At 43.7% G+C, this 25,702-nt stretch overlaps 1 protein-coding gene across 1 annotated transcript in view; it reads right to left on the bottom strand.

The window, feature by feature from the left end:
* Positions 1–653: 653 nt before the first annotated feature.
* Positions 654–25,702, bottom strand: part of SPIRE1 (spire type actin nucleation factor 1) — a 73,338-nt gene continuing 48,289 nt past the window's right edge. The window contains exons 7-15 of the mRNA XM_054381602.1: positions 17,235–17,398; positions 11,714–11,804; positions 10,067–10,083; positions 7,736–7,909; positions 4,259–4,396; positions 3,429–3,499; positions 2,712–2,739; positions 2,491–2,627; positions 654–906 (exon numbers count right to left, since the gene is read on the bottom strand). Of these exons, the coding sequence (XP_054237577.1) occupies positions 654–906; positions 2,491–2,627; positions 2,712–2,739; positions 3,429–3,499; positions 4,259–4,396; positions 7,736–7,909; positions 10,067–10,083; positions 11,714–11,804; positions 17,235–17,398 (1,073 nt within the window). The remainder of the gene's footprint in view (positions 907–2,490; positions 2,628–2,711; positions 2,740–3,428; positions 3,500–4,258; positions 4,397–7,735; positions 7,910–10,066; positions 10,084–11,713; positions 11,805–17,234; positions 17,399–25,702) is intronic.

Genomic DNA, 25,702 nt, shown 5'->3' with positions numbered 1-25,702 from the left:
GTACAGCAGCTCAGGGGAATGGCCAACCACAGGGGCAAAGAGCTTCGGTGCCTCTTTTGCCCTACCACACAGACATTGTGGAGTCCTGTGTTGAACCCTGATCAACCCCAGTGGCTCAAGGAAAGATGGTTTTGAGCACAGCCGCTCACACTGGGGGCCTAGTGCATGACACAACCTTTTCCTGGCTCAGCTAGGATGTGAGCATCACTAGCTGGTGACACCACAGTGACTTACTGTTGACTACTGTGCTAACACTGACACTTGGAGACTGGGCTCTCCTTTGAACATTTTCAGCTCATCTCCTGAAAAATGATTCAAAGCATGATTAAAATCAGACTGAAAGCAAGAAAAGGCTTCCTAGTTTCCACGCCCATGTACGAAAGAGGCAACAAGTTTAAATCCTTGCTTTCCTTTCCCGTGCCAGCAGCTGCCCCGGTGCGCGGCTGTGTCCGTGTTTCAAACCATCACAGCGGCGTTCTGCAGAGCTCCTGGCGCAGTGTTCCGTTCCCCTGGGAAGCGCTGGCGTGGGGATTCCTAACGCAAATCCACACCAGTCGAGTGAGACGAAGCAGCAGAATGAGAACCTGATTTCAGTGACCTTGCTGATGGACAATGACCTCATGAAGACAGAAGCAAAGCAAAAGGCACAGGGCTCAGATCTCATTGATAGTCCTTTCTGAGGGGCAGTATTCCGAGGTTCCTGCCGATGACATATAGAAGGACTGCGTTTTCCTTTTTAACCTGGCTCGCTTGTTGGCCAGGGACAGGCTGCGCCGGCTCGAATTGATGATTTCTGAAATAAACTTCTTGCAGTCCACACACACCTCCATTGTGCTCCAGTCCTCCATCAACTCTTTAGGAAACTCTTCCTGGGACTTATCCACAGATTTGGACCTTGATGTCAACCTGGATGGCAGAAGAACAGGAACTGTCATGTTATTGAGCAGTGGCCCAAAGGATGCCGCCTTCAAGGAAACATCACTCATCAGAATGAGCTTGAGCCCAAGCTTCCTCTCCCCTGTCTCAAAAATAACACCAGGAGAGCAAATACCAGACAGGACAGCTTCTGCCTGGTTCAGCCAGACTGCAGGGTCACTGAGGGCATGGTAACACTGACCTTGGCTAAAACAACCTTACTCATAACTATAAAGAGATGACACGCTTGGCTAATTTGACCCAGCATCAGTGACTCATGCACAGGGCTCCTACTGTAGATGCTCTCATAAAGGAACTTCTCCTTTATATTTAATTTCTTGGTTTAGCTTTGACAACCACATGTGTATAAGATACAAAACCAGTAGGTAGCTTGATAATATCACAGTGAAAAAGAATCAACCATTAAAATCATAGAATAGTATGGGTTGGAAGGGACCTTTAAAGGTCATCTAATCCAAGCCCTCCGCAGTCAGCAGGGACATCTGCAACTAGAGCATGTTCTTCAGAGCCCCAAACAACCTAACTGGTACTGCTTCCAGGGATGGGGCACCTACCACCTCTCTGGACAACCTGGGATAAGGGTTTCACCATCCTCACTGTAAAAAATTTCTCTGTAATATCCAGTCTAAATCTCCCCTCATTTGAATTTAAAACCATCACCCCTTGTCCTGTGCAACAGTTGTCCTGATAGGCCACAGGAAGGTCTCCGCAGAACCTTCTCTTCTCCAGGCTGAACAACCTAAACTCTCTCAGCCTGTTCTCACAGCAGAGGGGTTCCAGCCCTCTGATCATTTTTGTGGCCTCCTCTGGACCCTATCCAACAGTATAGTGTTCTTGTGCTGAGGACTCCAGAGTTGAGCACAGCACTGCTGATAATGAGAAAAATTAGGGAAAATAAAAGCTAAATCTGTGCAAGACATCACTGAATTCCCATTCAGGGAGTGATTCCAGCCTGCCAGATTTATCTCTGGAGAGTTTATTTACACCAGGAAAATACACCATTTGCAGAGGTGCTCCAGAACTACAGTTATAGAATCACAAATCATCTAGGTTGGAAGAGACCTTGAAGATCAAGTCCAGCTGTTAACCCAGCACTGCCAGGTCACCACTGAAGCAGCACAGCACCACACCTGTCAGCTGGCCCAGACTCATTTTTCACCTATAACGTGGAGGAGGTTTCAGATGTGCTGATAGCATTGCTGTAGATAAAGCAATGAGCGGACAGGACAGGGATTGTCAAGCTTCAGAAAGGTTACTACAAGCATTAGAAACATTGGCAACAACAATGAGGGTGGTGGAACACTGGAATAGGTTGCCCAGGGAGGTGGTGGGGGCCTCATCCCTGGAGATATTCAGGGTGAGGCTTAGCAGGGCTCTGGGCAGCCTGATCTAGTGTAGGATGTTTCTGCTGACTGCAGAGGGAGTTGGACTAGATGACCTTTGGAGGTCCCTTCCAACTCAGACCATTCTATGAGCAAACCAGGCAGACAACATCTTCTTAAAGATTGATAGCTCAACGTGAAACACAGAGGAAGCATTTGCAGCATTTCCCACCTGGACATGCTCCGCAGCGAATGGTGGTGACTGGTAGAGGGTTTCTCTGGCCTCATAAAGCTTTCTCCTCTTTGCAAGGTGGAAGGTCCCAGTGAGAAGATGGGGAGAGTTGAATATGGCTTTGATGGCAACCTCATCTGTTGAGAAGAGAGGGAACATGCAGTGTCACCACAAAGACTGCAGCTACAGTTTAGGAGGGGTCTCACCATAAGGTTACTTACTTTCTTGCAGCAGTGCGAGCACACAGGCCTGTGTAAGAAAGTGAGAGCAGGAATCATTTCACTGGCAAAAATGACATTTAAATCAATGAAAAGCAGTGTCTTCAGGAGCTGGAATCCTCCCCCATCCTTCCCTGATGCAAACATATTTATTTTTAAAGCTACTTCAGTGTAATAACTTCAGTCAGGACATGAAGCCAAAAGCAAGGAGAAATGCTAAACAACTACATCTAAATGAAAAGAGAGGGAAAAAAAGCAAATTGGTTTTGTTCTAAAGAGTACTCTTTTTGTGAGACTGTAAGTCAGTGATTCCACACATCTCCAGACTTCACCATTCAATTTAAAATTCCCTTTCCCTTCTTCCCCCATCAATACTCCAAAAATAATGCACAAGGAAAATTGCCTTGAAAGGTTTCCTCCAGCAACAGAGATTATGGAACTGTTGCCTGGGGAGTCTGAATAAATGCCATCTCATTCTCCCATCAGCTTAAAGAAGAAATGAGCGTTCCTCTCACTTTTAGCCAGGAGTTTCAGTCCATGGAGGCAATTCTGTCACTAAGGAAAGAACTCCCTTGGCATCATTTTTCTGTAACACTGACTGTTACAGAAATCAACTCAACTCAGAGGACACAGCAGAAACATCTGAAGGTTTCTAACCTGTCAGTCATTTTTTTCCCCTCTGAAGCATCACTCATTTATTACCAGATACTAAATACTTACCTCTTACAAAACTGACAAGTATAAGACCAGGTAAAGAAAGAAAACCTTCTTGTTCGGCAGCAAAAGCAGAGCTAGAAGAAGAATCCAGAGAGCAACTGTTAGATGTGAAGAACATGAGAACAAATGGACATAAATCTCCGTCATGACAACAGGCAACAGCTGGACATAATGAATGATACTTTAAGAATCTTGTTCCTCTACCTTAGATGCGTTAAATCTTTAGATTAAATCTGCATAGTAGACACAGGCAAGCCTGTAAGTAAAACACCACTGTGAGGGCAAAATACACTTGCTGGAGGTGTTGAAGCACAAGATAGAAGTGTGAGGAAAGAACTGCTGCTGGTAGATACCAGTTCTCAATCTGTACTTTACAGAATATGATGTGGTAATTAATGGGTTCCCTAATAATAGACCTCCTCGTGGGGTCACATGTTGTCAGACTTCTCTGAAGGCTTTCATTCCCTCTTTGCTTGATAGCAAGGAGTCATGTGAAGAACTTGCTGTAATTCCCTACTGCTCTCTGTATTTTTTGGACCAGAAATGCTAAGCAGTGCTGCAGAAGGATAGAAATCACTTCAGCCTGTGAAGTTTAACCCCCCCCACACACACACAATGTGCTCTGCTAACTGCAAATGCTCCTGCAGTCCACAGACAACCTAAAGAAACAAAGGACTTCCATGATGAGTTTTGGTAATTTCAAGGAAGGTGACCCATGTGTTTTAGTGGATGTCTGGTGCATGTCTTCTCTTTCTCTCCAGCACAGGGTAAAGAAACAAATGTGCACCAGCCTCCCTCAATAAGCCTCAGAGCCTCCCCAGAGCCAGGCCTACCTTTCCTTTCTTGAGAGCAGTGTAGACATCTTTATACTGCTGGTACTTTTCCAGCTCTGCCTTCACCAGCACCTGACGGATGTGCATGACCTCCTCCACTGTCAGAGCCAGGCATTCCACTGGGTAGCAGAACTCCTCCTGGAAGCCAAAGAAAGGGTATTATTTCAGAGTCAGAGGGCTTCTTCCAGACTTCAGCCTAGACAACCAGCCACCTGGTTAGTAACTCCAGAAACAGGATTTCTCCCTTCCAACTGGAATAGCACTGGCTCCTTCATGGGCATCACATGAGTTCCAGACCACCAGAGACTGCGTGTGATCTAAACAGTCTGACGTTCAGCCCTTGCAACAACAGCAGTTTGCTTCATCTTTCCTCCTCAAACTGCTTGACTCTCTCTGATATCATAAAGATTGGTTTCAAGCCACCCAACATTCAGGCTTGCAATTTGACAGGGAAAAGGTAATTTGGCAGACATCATTGCTTTTAAACACAGTTTTTGATAACAGGCAGCTTCTCTGAGACTTTGTGATACCCAGGGTGGCCAAGGAAAGTTGTTAGTAGCCCACTCTAGCAGAAATTTTTATTCAGTGGTACCACATCTTGGTGCTCACATCACCAGAATCACACCAAGACTACTAAAAGTTACATCAATTCAGGCAGAAAAGTTCTCCTTTCTGCCCCAGGAAGGGAACAGCTGTAATTTAAGCTTTACAGAATAATCTCCCAACAGAAAGCAGAAGAACTGGTTACCCAACGTTGCATTATTAATGGCAGAGACTCATAGAGGCTAGCAACACAACTTCCCATTTAGAAAATGGTGCATCTCTCCTGTATTCCAGCATTTAGGAGAATACTGAGTAGAGAGCTCCTGAATTTGGTACCAGAGAATAAAGAACACCAACCCAATTTGTAATCCAGCCCTGTAGTTGATTACACATTTCCAACAGAAAGACAGAAACCTCTGTGGGAACTCCCATCGCTTTATGCTCGGTGAACCTTTTCAGTCAGCCCAGAGGGGCTACTGTGCAGGAGTGACAATGCCATGCAATGCTCCCTGAATAAATGAAGGGAAAGTCTCTTACAAATACAAAGAGGTGGCTGACAGTTCCGAGGCCTCGTTTACAAATTGAAGCAATGGATTGGATTAGTTGTGCAGTGCTCCATTTCCATCTCCTCAGAGGTCTGTTCTGTCTTTCCATTAGGTTAAAAAGAAAAATCTTTCTAGGTTGCAGACCTGGCAAACATTAGCATTTAGGAACCACCACATTTTTAAAAGCTGTTGTCTTACCTATCTAGAAAGGGAACACAAAGAAACTTCACTCTGTTTAAGGTACCCCACAAAAGCCTAAAATTAACTTGGTTAGATTTGCCAGCTAAGCCTTTGGAGCAGAGAGCCCCTGGTTTTCTGGACAGAGCAAGCTCCATCAAAAGCAACTGCAGTTTGCTCTGAGGTGTGAAACTGCACAGCAAAAACAAGATGACCTCTGCTCCTCAGGAGCAAGTGTATAGCTAACAGGCAGCTCTCAGTGTTTCTTTCTGGGTTCTTCCCATAGCAACTGCCTGGCTATGGAGAGGGCACCACTGAAGGCTGGGGCAGACCAGAGAGGAAGTGGGTGGCAAAGCCTCCCGCAGACAATGCCAGCAACACCCCTCCGGTCCGCATCGTGGGAGCCTGAGGGAAGCTGCCCCAGCTGAATGAGCCTGACTGAATGCTTGTAATCAATCAGAGCTTTAAGTCCTTTAGAAGTAGGTGTCTTACTTGAAGCTCTTCCTTCCCTCTCATGAACGCCCATTCCTTTAATCATTCCTTTAATTTACAGAGCGATGACGTCAGGGAAGTTTGCTCCTTTGAAGAAAGTCTGCAGATCTGCTACAGGTGTAGAACAGGCACTAGGGGAATAGTGTGGGCCTGTCGTTGTACCAGTCAAAAATGGTCATCACTAAAGCACGTAGAAAGAGCCAGCAGGCAACAGGGCAAACATAGAAAATGTTCACGTTTAAATGCTAATGTTTTAATTCCAGAGGTTACACAAGGACAACAAAATGTTAATGCAACATTAAATCAAAGATAAATATTTTGCTGATTTCAGAAAAAAAATCTTGGTTTTTTTGGTTTTGGTGGGGTTTTTTCCCTTTTTTTGGAATAAAAGGTACACAAGAAAATATTTTGTTTCTACACTACCTCTAAGGCATTGAAATTAATTAAAATTATGCTAAAAGCTGACTAAACTTCATTACACAATGATGCTTTGGAGTTCTTGCTCAAACTTCCATCAGGAATCTACACTCCAGTCCTCTTACCTGCAGCTGCCTCTCTGCAACTCTTGCATACAATGGAACATGCTACAGACAAAAAGGGGTTTAAATGGTCTTGGTCTTTCTGGGACTGTACTGAACACTCATTGCAATGTTAAAGACAAGTCAGAATTGGTATTTTTAAAGGAAAAAAAAAAATCTTACTTAAAAATAGTATTTTGAACTTGAAGTTTCCAAGCTCCTCGTGAGAACTGGCTTAACACTGTGCAGTCTTACTCTGTACACCATAATAACTTCAGGTGTAATTTTGGTTGTACTTAGGAAAAGCAGGTAGTAAGAACTGCATCTCCCTAATGTGAAATAAAGTGCTTTGTAGGTCACTCTCAGCAAACAACAGCCCTAAAAGCTCCTTGTGACTAACACTGGGTTCTTACACTAGGAGAGCCCTCGTAAAACTCTTCATTAAAGGCTGGCACCAGGCATTCAAATGAGCTGCCCCAGTAAACTGCAACACGAGCAAGTGCAGGATTAACCTCTAAACTCTGCAACTCACAATTAGGCAAGCACTTTAAACTCTGCTTGCTTCTGCAGACTGAAATTTTCTAAGAAGTCACCTGGGTATCTCAACTATAAACTCTCCTGCAGCAGGTCTCACACTCTCACTTACCGGCTGGGACAAGAAAAAGAAAGGAAAAATAAAATTATTCCTGTTCAGGCATACATAGGGATAAAGGGAATTGGGTTTTTTTGTTAGGGAATTCGCCTGTCCTGGTGCACGGCCACCAGTTACCGCAGGTTCTGATACCTAAGCATGCTGAGGATCAAAATCACATGTAGGTTTTCAAGTAAAACCGACTGCAAATGCCCTTCCACTCTACACTCTCGTTAGAAACAGAAAGCCTTATTCTTTTCAACACAGTCCAAGGATTGCAATGGTTCTGCTGGATTTTTGCTGCAGGATCTTCAAGTGCTGTAACATTTAAGGTCTGTCCCATTGATAAGCTTGTGATGTTGCATTTTTAGTTTGCTGTCCTTTCAGGATTGATTTCTTTTCCCCGTGAGGTGATTGAAGACACACAAATATCCTACACACATTGAAATCAATGTCAATCAGGTGCAGTGTCCCAGCCTGAGCTTTAATTCTTGCCACAGCTTAGAAGTGCTCCCCTAGGAGGGAACATGCTGATAGAGGTGATTTCCAAAGCCAGCAAAAAGAGGCAAACCTTTGTGGGTTTCCAACTGCTGGCAAAAGCTCTCTCACAGAGATAGTACATAGCCCCTGCCACCCCACACATGGCTGCTTCAATGGGATGAGAGCTGAGCAGAGAAGCTGTTTGCATAGTTGAAAAAAGTGGTCTGAAAGTCATCCTTGGAAATAAACTGGTTATCCTAGGAACCTGAACAATAGATAGGAAGCAGAGAAGCGAATGCTGTGTGTAAACAAAAACATTAGCTTTGGTCCTCTGGGTCAGGAAAAATAATAGTAATGGTAATGATAATAATTCACAAAACAATGAGACATTCATATGTACATCTCAGGACACTGGCTTCATCTCACCAATTAAGCACCGCATCAGCTCACTACAGTGAGTACACCACCAGGCTGGCCCCCCCAAAAATCTGAGTTGCCCTGCCTCTGCATGTCAGGTGACATATCAAAAGGACTCCGCTGGGCATCTTTCCAAGCCTGTTTCCCCTCCCCACCTACTTAGGTCTAACTCCCTCTGTCTGATGAGATGCCAGTTGACAAAACCGTCGTTAGTATGCAAGACAGAGCAGTTTCTTGCTAATCCTGCTAAGAGACGGTAGCAAACTCCTGCCTGTTTTCCCTGGCACAGTTATTGTCGAGGTCTCCTTCACCTTGGAGAGAAATTGCAGTCACAGGAGCAGGTGATTAAGAAATGAAACTCCATCAGTCCTGGAGGAAGGGATGAAGAAGTCAAGTAACAAAGTCAGTCACACTCTGCACTCAGCAAGCAGCACTCGGTCTGGGAACAGCGATGTTACATATGCAGCATCTGGCACAGCCACTGAAAGGAGCTGACATCCCTCCAGGGAAGGAAAGGTTTGCAGTAAGCCAGAGCATGGACCTGGGCCAATACCAGCATATCAGAAATCATCTACCAACACTGGAAAAAAAAAAGTCTTGTGGGGATTGGCTGTCACACCCTAGAGGGCACTATTGCCAAGGTAAAGAATTCGCTCTCCAGGCATCACATGAAATAGAATCTTACTAACACAGCATCACCCCGCTACTGATTTTCCTTCCTTCTCACTTCACAGCCAAAGGCAAGACAGGGGACTGTTCTCTGAAGTTTGTTCTCCCAACAAAACATAAAACCCCAAAATGAGCTAGTAAAACCTCTCCCATACGTCCCCACATTAGCCTGACTGACCTAATGGCTTTTTCATAGCTTCACAGAATGGTTTGGGTTGGAAGGAAGCTTGAAGATCATGTAGTTCCAAGCTCCCTGCCATGGGCAGGGACACCTTCCATTAGACCAGGTTGCTCAAAGACTTATCTGACCTGGCCTCGAATACCTGCAGGGAGGGAGTATCCACAACCTCCTTGGGCAACCTGTTCCAGTGTCTCACCACCCTCAGTGTAAAGAATGTCTTCACTTTTCCTTTAGCATTTCTAAGGGGGAGTGGAATAATTGAATTAATTTTTCTGCAGTGGTTTTATTTTGGATATGTTTTTCTAGGTGTATGTCAGTGAAGAGATTGATAGAGGGAAAAAAAGTGCTCAAAAAGGTCCTGTTAAGAAGTTGACTGACCTATTTAAAAGAATTTATAAAATTAAGAGAATTTTTCAGTTGTGTGAGCTCTTGAAATATAATAGAGATCACTTTTTCAGTGTAAGATATTTAGATGCACTAAAAGCATGATGGAGGAAATGCCTCAGTGTAACATGCAGTGCCTTCTCTGCCACTTAAACATATGTCTGTGAATGACTCTGGGCCTATCAGAAAATAAAAGTTGTGCTTCCACATGCAGTGAGTGCAGCAGGCAATGACAGGACAATCCATTTCATTCGGCAGTGTCTTCAAATGCATGCTGAAGAAACCTTCCAGCTTGGTTCTGGCGCAATATGTTCTGCTCCAAGTTGTCTTTGGCAGAAGACTGCTCATGTTGTGCATTTACCAACATGCTACTGCCTGACCTCCACCTGGAATGAGAAACTAGATTCTAGATGGAAGGATATAATGAACCAAATCTGGCAGACCCTCTGAAAAGCAGGAAGCATGTTTGCATGTTGGAGGTTATTTTCTTCTTACTGCTCATCTAAGAGGTTTGGATCCTGGCCACCATCTCTTGGGCCAAGAGGAACACTCTTCAAAGCGCATTAATACCCTGCACTGCAAGTGATGGGGTGAGTGACTATTCCCTTCCCTTTAAGACTAGGGTGTGTTTATTAATTTCTCTATTCACCAGCACCTCATGGGGCGTACTTCAAAACCCTGCTGGTAGGAAAAGAGTTGAGGAACATATCCTGCATGAAATGCCAAAGCACCAAATCAGCAGGTCAGCATCAACGAGCCAGGATTTTATACCCTTGGCTGTTTATACTCTGTTGGAAAAAACAGGCTTCTTAATTAAATGCGTATTTGATTAAATGTGGGACCTGTGCTTATCTTGTTTCAAGCAATAGGCTTGGGGGGGGAATTGGCCGCAGTAAACCTCAAGAACACACAAAAACAAGGGACAAAATAACTTGGATCTGGGCGAGACTGGCAATAAGTGCTTCATGGGTTATCAAAATTTACACGACATGGAGATTCTTAAAGGCGGGGGCAGAAAAAATGGGACATTCCCTCACTCATACTTACAAACACCTGTGGACAACTACAAAAGTACCCCCAGATTCCATGCCACTTGCTTTGGAATTTGTCTCTGGTTCATACAGAAATAAATCAGCAAGGTGAAGTTCCCTCTGGAGTTGTGTAACCATTCTGAAATAATAAATCAAGCCATGTGGGCCTTACTCAGGAGTCCTACTCAGTGGCAATGGTTTCCTGAGGCACAGGGGACCTGGGCTGTTTGGATGTAATGCGCTATGAGAGAAAAGTTCAAACTGGATTTTCAGGATGGTTCAGTTTGGGCAGTAGCTGCATAGGGCTGTTTTGGAATGGAGAAAGTCTCTTGGGAGGTGGCAAGTGTGCTATATCACACTGCAGGCCAAGCTTTATTTTGACCATTACTCATTGAGCATGCCGTCGTGTTTCGATCTCCGTATATCAACACTCACATGTACAAGGGTGATTCTGGGGAGCTCGGTTTTGAAGGATGGAAGGAAACTGTCTCGCACGTGTGGGTGGCGTTTCCTTTTTCAATGGGTAGTTGTCTTCTCTGAGGTGGCCTGGCCGTATTCAGGCTGGGGGTGTAGAGATGGATATGGGCAAGAACTTCGGGAGGCGCTATAGGATTTTCAAACCAGGATGATAAAAAAATCAGGGCGTTTAGGATGGGGGGGGTGATTGGACTGGGGTGGGTTGGTGGGGCTTGTACACTGGTACTGTTAACCAGACACTGAGGTTGCTGGGAGAGGTTGGCCCACCACTGGGGGCGGGAGGGGTTACATGCCTTACATAAAGAGCATCTTCAAGACATGTATCACATTCATCACATTTTCCAGACTGAGAGAATAGGAATACTCCCAAACCGCACCAGTGTGGGTGTGCTACTGTCCAGACACCGCTGCACATAAATTCAGTGTTTCAGGGTTATTCTACTTATTTCCCCACCAAGCATAGCACACACATGCAGATCCTCCTCTCTTCCCAGTAAGAACTCAGGAGAAACAGTGGTGATTCTCTGTGTCTTTCAAACATGCACTTGCCATAGTAACAGAGATGCAGGAAACATTTAAATTGGTGTTAGATTAGAGGATGTTTCTGCAGCAACAAATTCTTTTATGAGCTGAACATGGCCAAATCACCCCCCAGTCACTTGTGTCTTCCTCTGCAGTTCCACATCAGGTATGAAACCTCTGCTTCCCAAAGATATTCACACACAGTGGAGTCTGATGCCTTTCCATCCTTAATTACATTTAATCTATTCAGCAGGCTCTAGGGCTAAGCTTTAGAGATGTATTCCATCAACAACACTCAGCTTCAGCTTTCTAGAAAAGTTTGACAAGTTCATGGCACAGAACACGACAGAAGTGTGTAAAAGCAGGGGGGTCTCTCATCAAAACTCACTCTTTCTGCTGCTAGTGCCTTCTTGAGAGGGGTCTTCTGTTTGAGAGGGGGAGATGCTGCTGCTACTTCCTGATTTGGGCACTGACTCCTCCTGTGTGGCAAGAGGAAAAGAAACAGAATCCATCAGGGATTGTTTTAAATTATCCTACCGATTCCCAGCACAAAGAAATCACAGATTCAGACTGCACTGGGTTGGAAGAAACCCTTCAAGGTCATCTTGTCTAAGCCCCCTTCAATCAGAAGGACACCTCCAACTAGACCAGGCTGCCCAGGGCCACATCAAGTCTGATCTTGAATGTCTCCAGGGACAGGACTTCAACCACATCCCTATCCCATCACAAGCTATCAAAGATATTTTGGACCACTCAATCACTCAAAGCCCTAGAAGAAGTCCTGAGAACAACACAGCACCAAGTAAATGGAATTTCCAACACTCAGTTTTGTTGAAACCTGAAACAAATGGTGCATGGCTGGAACTCAGTGTATTTAACTATTCTGTGAAAGAACAAGATCAGAAGAGAGGTTCATGAGCCCACTGACTCATTGATTTTCCTCATTGTATTCAAGGACTTCCAAGATTTGCAGCTACAGCAGACAGGTTAACTAAGCTTTCTACCTGAAGCTAGCAATGAATTAATCAGCACTTCAATTTCCCTGGTCTCCAAAGGAATGAGAGCCACTCATACAAGAGACCCAGGGAAAGAGAAGCTAATCTGGTCTCTGCTGCACTAATCCCTAATCCTGCTGCATTTCTCCTTTCTTCTGTATTCAGAAGCAATCTCAGTCATTACACAAGCATCACAACAGCCCAGAGCAATTCATGCAAGGTGAAGGAAGGTGAAATGGGCTTTGACCAACACCTCTCAGCTGTCTAAAGTACCATGGCCACTCAAATCATTAAATCCTTTGCTTGCACCTAAACCTTTTGTCTTCAGACACCAGATACCAGCAAGATACAGATCATGACAGAAGCCTCCCAAAGGAACGGAGCTGAAGGACTGAGTATGAATGCTCTTTAGCTCTAATGTGAATGCTTTTAACTAAGGAGACTGGCAGCAGTTCAACTGTCAGCATTTACAGATCAAACAAGTGACTGCTCCAAACCCTCAGCAAGTGGTTGAGCTTCCTTCTCACAGATTTCCTGAGCTACAAAAATTGCATGCAGGAAAGCCTCCTCTGGCTGAGTGGTTGGCTTCTATGGTCACAGCAAGTCAGGAAAGAAAACTGGCAGGATTGCCTCAATGAACACCATGCATCACAGGACAGAGGCCTCTGTAAATGCCAGTCAGGTGATCTGTGCCTCATGCTCAGCCCCCGGGTATGTGCTGTGTGTGAGGACACCGTGGTGTGTACTGCTCCCGTCTATGGATTTAAGGAAGAAATGCTTTACACTGAAGGTGGTGAAATGCTGGCCCAGGCTGCCCAGAGAGGTCGTGGGGTTTCCTTCTCTGGAGAGATTCCAAACTCTCCTGGATAAGGTTCTGTACAACCCGCTCTGGGTGACCCTGCTTTAGCAGAGGGGTTGGACTAGGTTATCTTCAGAGGTCCCTTCCAACCCCTACTCTTCTGTGATTCTGTGGTTTCCAGAGGTAAAACAGCTGATACAGCTAAATGTGCTCTCAAACCTGCCTACAAGCTTCCCATCACAACTGTAGAAACAGCCACTCTAGGGAGAATGGAATCATGGAATGGCTCAAGTTGGCAGGGACCTTAAAGATCATCTACTCCAACCTCCTTGCCATGGGCAGAGATGCCTCTCAACTAGAGCTGGTTGCTTAAGGCTTCATCCAACCTGGCCTTAAACACCTCCAGGGAGGAGGCATTCACAATCTCTCTGGGCAACCTGCTCAAGTGTCTCACCATCCTCGTACTGAAGAACTTCTTCCTAAGATCTAGTCTAAGCCTACTCTCCCTCAGCTTAAAACCATTCACCTTTGTCCTGTCACTAGACACCCTTATGAAAAGTCCCTCTCCAGCCTTTCTGGAGGTTCCCTTCAGGCACTGGAAGGCAGCTGTAAGGTGCCCCCAGAGTTTTCTCTTTTCCAGCCTGAACAACCCCAGCTTCCTCAGCAGAGGTGCTCCAGCCCATGCATCATCTTTGTGGCCCTCCTCTGGACTCACTCTAACAGTTCTATGTCCTTCCTGTGATGGGGAGAACAGAACTGGATGCAGTATTCAAGATGAGGTCTCCTAAGAATAAAGGGGAAGAATCACCTCTCTTGCTCTGCTGGCCACACTTGTCTGGCCCAGGATACGATTTGCCTTCTGGGCTGCATGAGCACGCTGCCAGCTCATCCTGAGCTTCTCATCAATCAACACCTCAAATCTTTTTCTTCAGGGCTACTATCAACGCACTCTGCACCCAGCCTGGATTTGTGTCTGGGGCTGTCCTGACCCAGATGCAGGACCATGCCAGGAGTATGTTATATCTGACATATGACCATACTTAGCACCAGGTATTTCTGGTTTGTCATTTCCAATCTCCCCTTCTGTGCACAAGCTCATGCTCTGAAAATGCTCTTGGTGCCCCATGGTTCCTCAAACATGGGAGGCTTTTTTGAGAGTGAAATTTTGTGCAGGAGGTTGGATGGAGCATCACAGATTTCTTCCTATCAGTACATTAACTGTTGACTATTATGGTGGACTATCTGACATGTGACATTTGAGGTTCAACTCAATGTCAGGGACTGCTCACGTCTCCACAGAGGGCTAAACACATAGACTTTTACATGCCTTGAGAAAGCTGCAGCTTTAAAGGCATCACCTTAAAACACTTCAATATGTTACTGACCTAGTTTTTGTCTGGATGGGTTCAGCTTCATTAAGAAGATGTCATTTTTGTATCTGCATCAAAAATCACTGTTAGCTTGCTACTCCTCTCTGCCACACCAAGACAAATGGCACTTCCCACTCCCCCTCTGAAACTGTGATTTCAGTGGTGATGCAGCAAAAGACAAGGGCAGAAAGCAGGAGCGGTTTGTACAAGGTTCATCCTTGCCAGCAAAGGGCACAGGGCTGTGTCAGACCTCCCCTTTCACCTCTGGCTGGCAACACCGAGTGTTGGGGTGTAGTCTGCATCACAACACAGCTGAGACAAGAGCAAAGGGGCTGCAAGGGGAAGAAAACGTGTCTGCACCACAGCTCATTTTGAGGTCCACAGCTCAGCAGGACAGATATTTGCAGCCTGTCATTTAGGGCAAAACACTCCCAGTGAACACTAGGTTAATTCAAACTGCAGGTACAGAGGTGGCCAAGTCATTTATAGACAATACTACACACAAAGTAGAAGAGTCAGCACAGAACGAAGACACTTTGACAGAGCTACCTATGCTTCCTTCAAATATGCTACATCCCACTTCCTTCATCACAGGGAATTCCACCCAAACCCTCTTCAGTCTATTTACACTACCTCAGCACTGCTCCTGAGCCCCAACCACTACTCTGCTGAGCATTAATCGTCTTAACTGCTTCACCAGCCACTTCTGTTGACTCAAATCAGCACAGCAGCTGTTCTCTGTGACAGCTCCCTGTGGCTGATTTATTTTCCATTTATCTGCTTATTCCATAGGACTTTGCTTGCCTACACAGTATTCCCTAATCAATAGTCAATCAGACACCTTATTTTCCCTCCCTAAAAGACCCACTTCATGTTTCCCCTATGTAGAGTTTTATTTTCCTGACTTCTGCTCATTTTTCCATGTGAAGCATCGGGTTGCAGTAGCTTCAGGATGCACAGAGATACAAGCTGGGAAGCTCTAAGTTCCAAATCCAGCTCTCACTGACACGTCTTTTACTGTCCTACCAAGCTTCACTCATATTACCAAAACCTCATACAGCCTCTATTGCTGAGAGATCTCAGAATGCAAAAGAGCTTCTGCTCCCAGAACAGATGCACCAAATTATTCACCCACACAAGTCACCCATAGGACAACCCCTAATACAGAGTGCCAGCCTTTCAAAGACCAAGAAAGTATGCAAAGAGAGAAATTTCTCCCCACATATATTTCTCTCCAGCCTCCTCTCTTGCAGCTTGGTCACCTTTGTAAGCAGCCTGTCAGGAAACCCTTCCTTCCCCATTGACTACAGAGAGAGAGAGTCAGGGAAAGCTGCCTTCCCCATGCTAAAATTAGCCTCTGTGAAGGAACCCTGCCTGCATGTGCTTTCCAGGCAGCTTAACTGGTCAGAAAGGTCCAAACTCAATTAATAATAGTGCTGGTCCAGAAGCAAAAGCTCATTCTGGAGGATGTAAGCTGTTGGTACTTCTTGAGGATCACACATAATGCAGCTTTTGAGGCTAGAGAGCTTTTTTAAAGCTTTCTCCTTTTTTTAGGCTTTTAAAAATCTTCAACTCTCCATTTGAAAGAGAATGAATCCAAAGCTGTTTTTCCATCTAAGTGGTATTAGCTTGTTCCTATCTGTGAAACAGCTGTTGGGTGTTACTCCCAAGCCTACACAGCAGGCCGATGCACTGATACCTGCACCAAACTGCAGCCCCTTTGGCACAGCTCATGTTCTTTAGTTGAAAGCTGGTACTGTGAGTCATAGAATCATAGGATAGTCTTGGTTGGAAGGGACCTCCAAAGGTCATCTAGTTCAAACCCCTCTGCAGTCAGCAGGAGCATCCTCAACTAGATCAGGTTGAGCCTCACCTTCAATATCTCCAGGGATGGGGCCCCAACCACCTCCCTGGGAAACCTGTTCCAGTATTCCACTATCCTCATGGTAAAGAACTTGTTCCTAACATCCAATCTAAATCTCCTCTTCTCTAGTTTGAAGTCATTGCCCCTTGTCCTGTCACTACAGTCCTGCAGTGACAGCTCCTGCATGGCTGCCAGAAGGGTGAAACACATCTACCTGCATTCCCTGTGCACAATGTACCCTGTAGAGAGACACTGGGCATTTGGAAAATAAGTGAATCACAGAATGGTTTAGGTTGGAAGGAACCTTTAAAGGTCTTTTAGTTCAACTCCTCCGCAGTCACCAGGGCCATCTTCAACTAGAGCTGAATGCTCAAAGCCCTGTCCAACCTGACCTGGAATGGTCCTAGGGGTAGGGCTTCTACCACCTCTCTAGGCAACCTGGACCAGGGTTTCACCACCCTCAGTGTGAAAAAGTTCTTCCTTCTCTGTAGTGTAAATCTCCTTCTTTCAGTTTAAAACCGTTGCCCATTGTCCTGTCACAGCAGACCCTGCTAAGACTGCCCCCATCTTTCTCACAGGCCCCAATAAGGTCTCCCCAGAGCCTTCTCTTCTCCAGGCTGAACAACCCCAACTCTCTCAGCCTGTCCTCACAGGACAGTAAATGCTTGGTTTAAGGCAAAAATTAGCATTTAACCTTTTAAAAGACTATTTCCTTTACAGAGGTCCTTTACTTTTGAAGGTCTGTGGGCTGACACAGCAGTGATGGAAAACTCAAATGATAACCTGCAAAATCACTTCTCAGCTGATCAGTCTAGCAGATTAAGGAAGAAGACTCAGTTCTGACAGATCCAGAAGCAAGCTGTGTCCTCATTTTTTTTTACCTCGGAATCTGAGCTGTCAAGTTCAGCCAACGTGGGAGCCTTAAGGAGCCTCTTGCGCTGCACTGTCACTTGTGTGGCCGCGTTCTGCTTTCCTTGTGGTCCCAGGCCACCGTTCACTACAGAGGCATCCACTAATTTTCTTCCAGCCTCTGGCGTAGGCACATCTAGCAAAAGAAACAGAACAATTAGTGTTTGGACCCAGTTTTTATTTTGCCTTCTGAAGCCTTACTGTCAAGGCAATATCCACAAAAGGAAAGCAAATCATTGTGATAGTTAGATGTGTGCAATTGTGTGGCTTTAGCAATACATTGCTCAGAGAACTACAGGCAGTGGCTTGTGCTACAGAAGCATTATGAAAGAATGAAAGCAGTGGAAAAAGCAGCAGTGCACAAAACTAAGTATCAACCTCAGACCAGCAGCAGTGGACTTTAAAGAAAGATCCTGTGTTAAACCTGAAAATTTCTGTCCTTCAACTCACTCTGCAATTAACTACATAGCAAGTATCAGAAGAATGCACAATTCCATCTGGGCAAGTGGGTTTCCAGTGAATCTGCAGACTACAGCACCCAGGCATGAGGAGGTTTGGAATGAAATAAACCTAGCTTTATCCTGTGAAGACAGAACCACACTCTATTCTGCAGCAGAGAGAAGAGGAATGAAAATGAGCTAACTAACTAGCATTCACCAAAAATATGCAGAATTCTTAGGCTTTCATTGTCATTTGTATTAAAAATATGTCTGTGATGTCAAAACCTTCATGTAAGAGGCTGAAACATGAGGCCCCAGCTCTGCTTTCATCTACCTGAGTTTCACAAGGATGTAACTCCACTGAGTAAATTACTCAATAATTCTGCCAGCGTGCAAAGAAGATGCAGCTTGGATAACGTAAGCCTTGGGTCTGCTGTGCGTAGCCTAGCTTAGAAATTAAGATAATGAACTAGGCTTTGATATTTTAGGAAAGCTTAGAATTTGGTCTGATAAATTACTTTTATCCCTGTAAAAGTACAAAGTGCAGTACTCCAATCCGAATAAAATTATGTTGGAGGGACAAAGAAGAGAAGCTTCTAATCTCCCATTTGCATGCATGCCTAAGCATCTGCTCTTTCTACAAATGGATTTTTCTACCCGTGTAATTATAGGACTCCTTCCCCAGGCTTGTAATGACAAAGTACTTCCTGGTATTTAAGTCTAGGGTAATGACAAGTTATTATCCCCATTTTTACAGGTGGTGAAAAGAGGCACAGGTCAGATGGCTCATACCTTAGGTTATCAGGAGGACCATGACACAGAAACTATCACTCAGGTATTCCCAGTGCCACCAATGTAAGCACTCACACATGGTTTGGAGTTGCTTACACAGCTGCCCTGGTATAAACAGAAACAGTCACTGCTGCCACAACACACATGGATAAAAGCCATTTTTGTAGTAGGAAAATTAAAACTACACAGTCTAGGCAAAGCCTCAGTTGCAGTAGTAGGTCTGGTTTACAACAGTCTCACCAGAGCGGCCACTGAAAAGGAATAAGGAAAGGACTAAGTTAAATCAATATCTATTTTAAAGAATTAAAGGTTGTTGTTAAATGCTGGAAAGTGGGCTAGGAAGGACGGAGGATGTATTATAGTTCCTCTGTAAACCTGCAGCTGGGTGTATCAGAAAAGGTGATTATTTGGACTATTAAATTCATGGTGACATTCCAAGCCCATGAATCTGTGTAGCACAGTCCTATTACTGCCTTTGGGTCCTCCCTACAAAGAGCTTCAATCAAAGATGTAGACTGTCTAACCCTTAGTTCCTATCTTCAAAGGCTTTACTAATGGGTGTCCTGACTAGCACCATGGCTTACAGGTCATGGGGTTGTTTTTCTCCTCCTGGATTCCTGTGAGTACAGCACGGGCGTCCTCCACATCAAGTACATTCCTGCTCTAACAGCTGCTCAAGGCCATCCCAGAAAGTGACAGCAGCAAAACAAAAACTCCTCCCTGCTGCCAATACCACTGCTTCAGAACTCATAATTAGCTAGCATGAAGCTGACTGAAGAAGCTCAGGGTTTCCCAAATGAGCAAAACCTTTGATTTGTCTTTTGATGGCACAGGGTGGTTCCTGAGTGGACCATCCAACGAAGCAGCCCCTGCACCACCAACACAACAGCCAAAGGTGGTGCCTCTTCTCCCAAAAACTTCTTGGGTGGTGACCTCCCTGCCTCATGGTTGGGAGTGTGAAGAATAGCCTCTAAGTACTGTTGGACTCACTGGGAGAATAAATGATGGGAAGGCCAACAGTATTGCCCTCCCTCCAAAAAAACCCAAATCACATGATAGAGCTGGGGATAGGAAAGAGGAGGGGACGTCCACCAGACATCCCCCAGCCCTATGGGAGGTGATAGAATGGATATCCAGGGTGTACCACAGGTTGTTTTCTGTGGGTTTGCTGTTGCTTGTTTGGGGTTTTTTTTGTGTGCCTTTTGTTTCCTAAGAATTTAGGCTAAATTTCTTTAGGCTTTAGAAATGGAAATTTCTGATCCATTCTGGAAGTAATTTATAGAGCCAACCACTGTCTCAAAAGCCTAAGCCACAGCTATTTAAATGTGAATTTAAATAACATGTAAGAGCTGTTCACACATCTAAGAGCTCTTCAGATATATTGTCGTGTTGTTCATATATTCCTTTATAAGTCTTCTTAAAACACCACAGAAGTTTTAGGTGAATCAAGAAGCTAATCCAACATAGTATTTGTTCTGAAGGACCCTTCAGTAGGAAATGTCATTTTCCACCTCTGAAGGAAAAATAAAACCCAAACCATGCACTTTTTACAACTTGCCAGCATTGAAGAATTAAAACAAACAAACAAATCCCCCCGAAACCAAACCAAACCAAACCAAACCAACAAACAAAACCATCAAACTCCCCAAAAAGTAAAATTAGAAAACCATCCAATTTACAAAATCTGTTTGGTCAATGGTGTTCAAGGTGAGATTATCATTCCTGCACTTACAGTACTGGATGTAGATGAATAAATGGGTGATAATAATTTAAGGAAAGGCTCATGAAACTTTACAGTTTCAGCAAATAGTTAAAAAAAATTGTATCTGGTTCCAAAACGAAACCCAGAATTTGGTAGCAAATGATTACTTTAAGCTATTTTAATGATGTATTCAGGCAAAAAGCATTACTAGGTGACAGATAATTGTACATCATCATAAATAAGATAAAATTAGTCAGGATAAACAAGTCAGAAACAAGCAATGGACTAATGCTTACCAAAATGAATCTGACGGAAGAAATTAATGGGCAGTTCTTTGAAACAAACTCCTAATTTTATTTTTTTTAATGGATAGTAGTTTACACCCCCTGGTTCAATAAAACATCTAAATGTTTTGAGGATGATTCAAATGATATTAAAAAAGGCTTGTTCTAGTAAGAGTGTGGGATTAATATTCTATTAGAGTCAGACACCCTGGGAGGGTCTCATTTCTCCCTCTTCTCAGGCAGCAAGCACAACCAACAGCACCTGCAAACTGGATGAATGTTTTCGGTTTCTCTTGAGTTTCTTGTAAATTATCACTGTAACAAACAAATGGAAGAAGGGAAGGCCTGGATTTGATTACTTGATATTTGTGCTGCCCTTCCCTGAGTTGCCTTAAGAAGAGGGAGATAAAAAAAACCCCACCCTAGGATAATATGAAATGTGCTTTATTTACAGGCAAGATTATGACTCTTATGAAAGAAGGAACTAAGCAGACCACAGATGACATGCAAACCACAGCAGGCATGTAACCAGATGCTGTCTGCCTCCTCACCAGCTCTCCTTGGCAAATAATAACAACAGAAACCTGGATTTTGTTCTATACAGCACACATACTCCTCAAACTTACCATTTCTGAAGTCTAAAAGAAGGCTAAAATGGGCTTGCAGAATTAATACAAATTTACTTTTTGCTAGCTATGATAATATACTTGAAAAGATCATATAACGAAAAACAGCAACAACAATGTGCTGCTCCTTTCAGTGAATTTACATGTTGAAGGCAAACCTGAGAACTAAGAAAGTGGTAGGCCAAGCTGCTAGTCTTTTGCTGGTGTTTGCATCACATTTATTGTTGTGTTATCTAAATTAAGAGATTAGCAGGACCTGATAAAGCTCCCTCCTCACACTGGTCTGAGGCACAGATTGTGTAATGCTAACAGTGATACACATCATTTTACAGCAATAATCCCTGTGAAATCTGGGCTGAAATCATGTTTCCTTTCGCTTCTCTTCCTGCACCCCCTACCTCCAAAATGTACAAACTGTTTCTGAAGCAGCAATTTCAAACCACACAGCATTGGGGTAAGAACTTGAGTGTCGAGAGTGGGAATGGCTGATCTTGTGAGCTGCATTCAACACACTGCTTCGAAATTAAGCTGCTTTTAAGCTACTTTTCTTTTAAGAGGAAGTGGGCAATGACTGCTCTGGTCTCTAGCTGATACTCGGACTACCCACATTACAGGTGATTACTGCTTGTTCTTTCTATTCTACCAGTAGGAACCAGCAGTGTAAAATGAGGTCCTCCTCTCCCTTTCAGGATAACAGCAGGGAGATGAGTGGAGCTGTGCAGCGTGACATACCAACTACACTGGCTTGATGCCAGCAGAAGTCCTCTCAGAACTGGTCTGCATCATCCCAGTCACAGAGAGCAAGCACACTAAAAGCCTGCACCTGCCCTTTAGCACTGGGTAGGAAACACTTCAGTTTTTCAGCTGGTTTGTGTTTTCACAACAGCAGTTCTATCAAGCAGAAAGCAAGGAAGGCAGTGAAAAAGCAAGTGTGTGGAAAGAGTGATGAAAGCATAGCTTCCCCACCTTCAAAAAAAAGCAAAGAGGAAAAGCACGCAGAGCAACAACATTCAAAACTCCTGCCTATCTGCCTCCTATTAGCATCCCAACCCATCTCAGTCATTTGTGCTGCTCATCTGCTGCCTCACATCTAACTGGAATGTTTTATTAATCATCTTGAGTTTACTTCTGAAGATAATTTATCAGATCACTCAGTCATGCCGTATCATACTACTTGCTGAGAACCACAACTTGAAAAAACAAAACCAATCACATTTGGAAGATGGATAAAGAAAACAGGAAGAGTTCTTCAGTGGTCAGTCAAAAAGAGCAAATCCAAATACAGTACAGATTGCTATGAAGGTACTTCTTTGGAACAAAAACATGATGGCAACGAATTAATGGATCGTGAAAGGACCTTTGACAAAATCTTGTCTAGATTTAAACAAATGAGGATGTCTCAGGATTCTTAGAAATAAAAAGCAAAAGAAGAAGCAGACAGACATGTGTAGGACAGGTCTGAACATTCACCTTTTGTGGGTCACTGGCACATTCAGTTTTAGTCTTAAACCTGAAGGAACTTTTGGCCTAGCCGAAAACTGAAGTTTGCCTGTTTGTATTGTTATCTGAGCCCCCTGGGGGCCCTTCAGCTTTCAGTGGATTAAAACATGACACCAAGTATATATATAATGTGCATGCCATCAGACAGCTGTACAATATGCCATGAGTGTAAGGTTTCACAAAAGGGTTTGAGCTGGATCAACAGCTTGCCACTGCCTTTGACAGGGAGAGCCTGTTCATCCCATCCACCCGTGCTCATCCCCTGTCCTCAGCGAGCTCTCTGATCATCTGAAGTGAGCAGGTTTAAAACACTAAAAAGAGCAGAAAACCAACCTGGTTAAAAAAATACAGAGCATGTTCCTGACTTACGTGAGTTTAACCAGGTCATCTTGCAGTAAATGAGCAGGACTGGCACAGAGGAGGAAAGGGAATCACATGCTTGAAGAGGAGCTTGGGGAGAAGGAGGAAGAGTCATTCTATATTAGTCTGAGACTAATATAGAATGTTTCCAACCTCACTGATGGAGGCTTTAGACCTGAGGATTCTGGAAGGTTGTTGTACAGTGAAGGAGGAATGAATTTATTTTCTGGCATAAAATCTGTCTGATGTTACTGTCTCAGAATCATAGAAACATAGAATTGTCACGGTTGGAAGAGACCTCAAGGATCATCTAGTTCCAACGCCCCTGCCATGGGCTGGGACACCTCACACTAGAGCAGGTTGCTCAGAGCCCCATCTTTGATTTCACAAGTCACAAAGCATTTACAGTAAAGACACTCAGTAGAACTGACAGTTCTGGATTAATACTCATAGGTGTACTTCATTAAATCTAGAAAGGCAGACAGGTTCAAAACTAGTTTTTAGATCCTTGTGAGAAATGAAGTAGTGAAAAAGATGCCCTAGCCAAAAAGTGAGTGTAAAGACAGAAAGGTCAAATTTATAAGTAAAGCAGATTTGAAGGTGACACTGCATTCTGCGATCCTTTTTAGAGCCTGGAATGGCTCTGGAATGACTTATTTTTGTTATTTATTTAAAGAGATTTCCAGCACTCTATTTCAGGTGAAACATGGCTGTTTCCTATACCTCGGCATCCTTTTGTGGCAAGGGAAATGTAAGTATGGATAAGTAATTTATTTTCGTTTTTCTTTTCACTGACCATATCATGGAAGAATCCCTTCAAGTTTCTTTCTTACATGGGAATTCAACAAACAGATGGAACAAATGTCACAATAAGCACAAGAACCACGTCAGGTGTTGCTGCACATTTTACCTGACAAGTCAAAACTGTAAGACATGCTAAGTGGTCGGATTGCTGCAAAAAAAAGGGAACAAAAAACAACAAAAAGAAAACAATTTAGCTGTTAGAAAAGCAGAGGGGTAAGGAAAACAAAGAATTAATTCCACTTGAGACATTTTGGATTCTGCTGCCTAAATCCAAAATGTGTTAGTAAAGCTCAAACTTTACAGTAGCATAAATGGGGCTTGCAAACAGAGCAATTATAAATATATTTGTGTAGTTGTAACATGAGATTTGGGGAATTCAATAAGTCAAATATCGAAGGGCAAGTATCTTAAAAATGGAGTATTTTCAATTAAAATGCCATAAAAAGAGGGAAAGGGGAGAGGAGAAAAGTGAGGGGAAAGAAAGACAGAGAAAAAGCTGGAAAAAAAGTGAAAGTGCAAAGCCCCATTTCACACAACTTTCAGTGACCTGAAATAAAGATATTTCTAATTTTTTAAAGCATAATCTCCAATGATTATAATTAAACTAATAAAGAGAGACACTCAAGATAAGCTTGAGCAGTAGTTTTCTTGAAGAGGATGGAACAAAAGGCCAAACACAGTGTGATTTCTGTCGATTCTTGTTCTTTTTAAAAACCTTAGGTGGACTTAGCCTTTAAAATCTATCCATAATATTATCCTCTTCTTTCTGGGCCTCTAACCATTTTATTCCTAGATAAGAAAGTGATCAGATGTTCTTTATTTCTGAAAAGACCTACCTTTATTTCTAATTCAACAGTGTAATACAGGGAGCAGGCACTCCAAATACTTCTCAACTGAACCCAAAATTTCAATGCACTAATCCAAACAAGCAGGCTGAGCTCAGTGACAAGAATGCACCAGAACACATCAAAACTGACATCAGCTGATCTGTTTTACTTAGGTGATAGTGATAAATGTGCAAGTGGGAATGAGAAGGCCTGGCAGCTGCACATACCACTGCTTTAAAAGATGGTGGAGAAAAAAGGTGCTGGGACAAGTTTTGCTCATGAGAATAAGTCTGTGTGGTATGTGTAGGTTGGCTGAGTAAATGAACCGTAGGTATTTTTCCCACAGTTCATTAACTAGACAACATCAGCCCCAGATAAGAGCTACGGAAATAATACCTAAATCCTTGTCCAAACTTAGCATAAAGGCAAATAAATGTTAAAGCATAAGGGTGTTTCTCACCTAATGCTGAGTCCTAACTGAAGGTTGATAAAACATGCACAGGAAGCAAAGTTTTCTCCAAGGTCCCTTAGCTCAACTTGCTTGAGCCACAAATTCATTTTAATTAAAAGGATATGTAGCTGGAGGCTGTGTTTGTCTTGATAGCTTACTCTGATGAGTTTAGGTCATTTGAAAGCTCACTCCAATTCCTCCACTTAAACCTCTCCCTTTGTGAGAACTGCCACCAAGATTAAATTACCATTCTCAAAGAAGTTTTAGACTGAAAGTGCCCAGCCACAGGCTGGCTTTGCTCTGTGGCAGTTCAAGATAGAGAAGATCTTACCTGCATGCATGTGCAGGGCAGATGGACAAAGCCTGTAGCTGCTGGGAAACACACGGCATAGGTCCACCCAGATCACAGAGGAGGAACTGCAGCAATACAACCCCCCTCACCTCAAGAGTAGTTGTGCTCTTGAGCAAGAAGGATTAATTCTGGCACATGTGTAATGTACCTTGTAGTCCCAAATATTTCACTCCAGTGCTTTTTTTTTTGCTTCTTCTTCTTCTTAATAACAAATATTTCTGTCCAGATGGTGCAAATGCCCCACATGGTGTTTCTACTTAGACTTATAATCCTTAAGTCTCATTACCTTACACATCGTTACA

This window comes from Indicator indicator, chromosome 6, assembly GCF_027791375.1.
Source record: "Indicator indicator isolate 239-I01 chromosome 6, UM_Iind_1.1, whole genome shotgun sequence".
NCBI lineage: Eukaryota > Metazoa > Chordata > Aves > Piciformes > Indicatoridae > Indicator > Indicator indicator.
The sequence above is the reverse complement of the archived record's forward strand: the minus strand, read 5'-3'. Positions and strand labels throughout refer to the sequence as shown.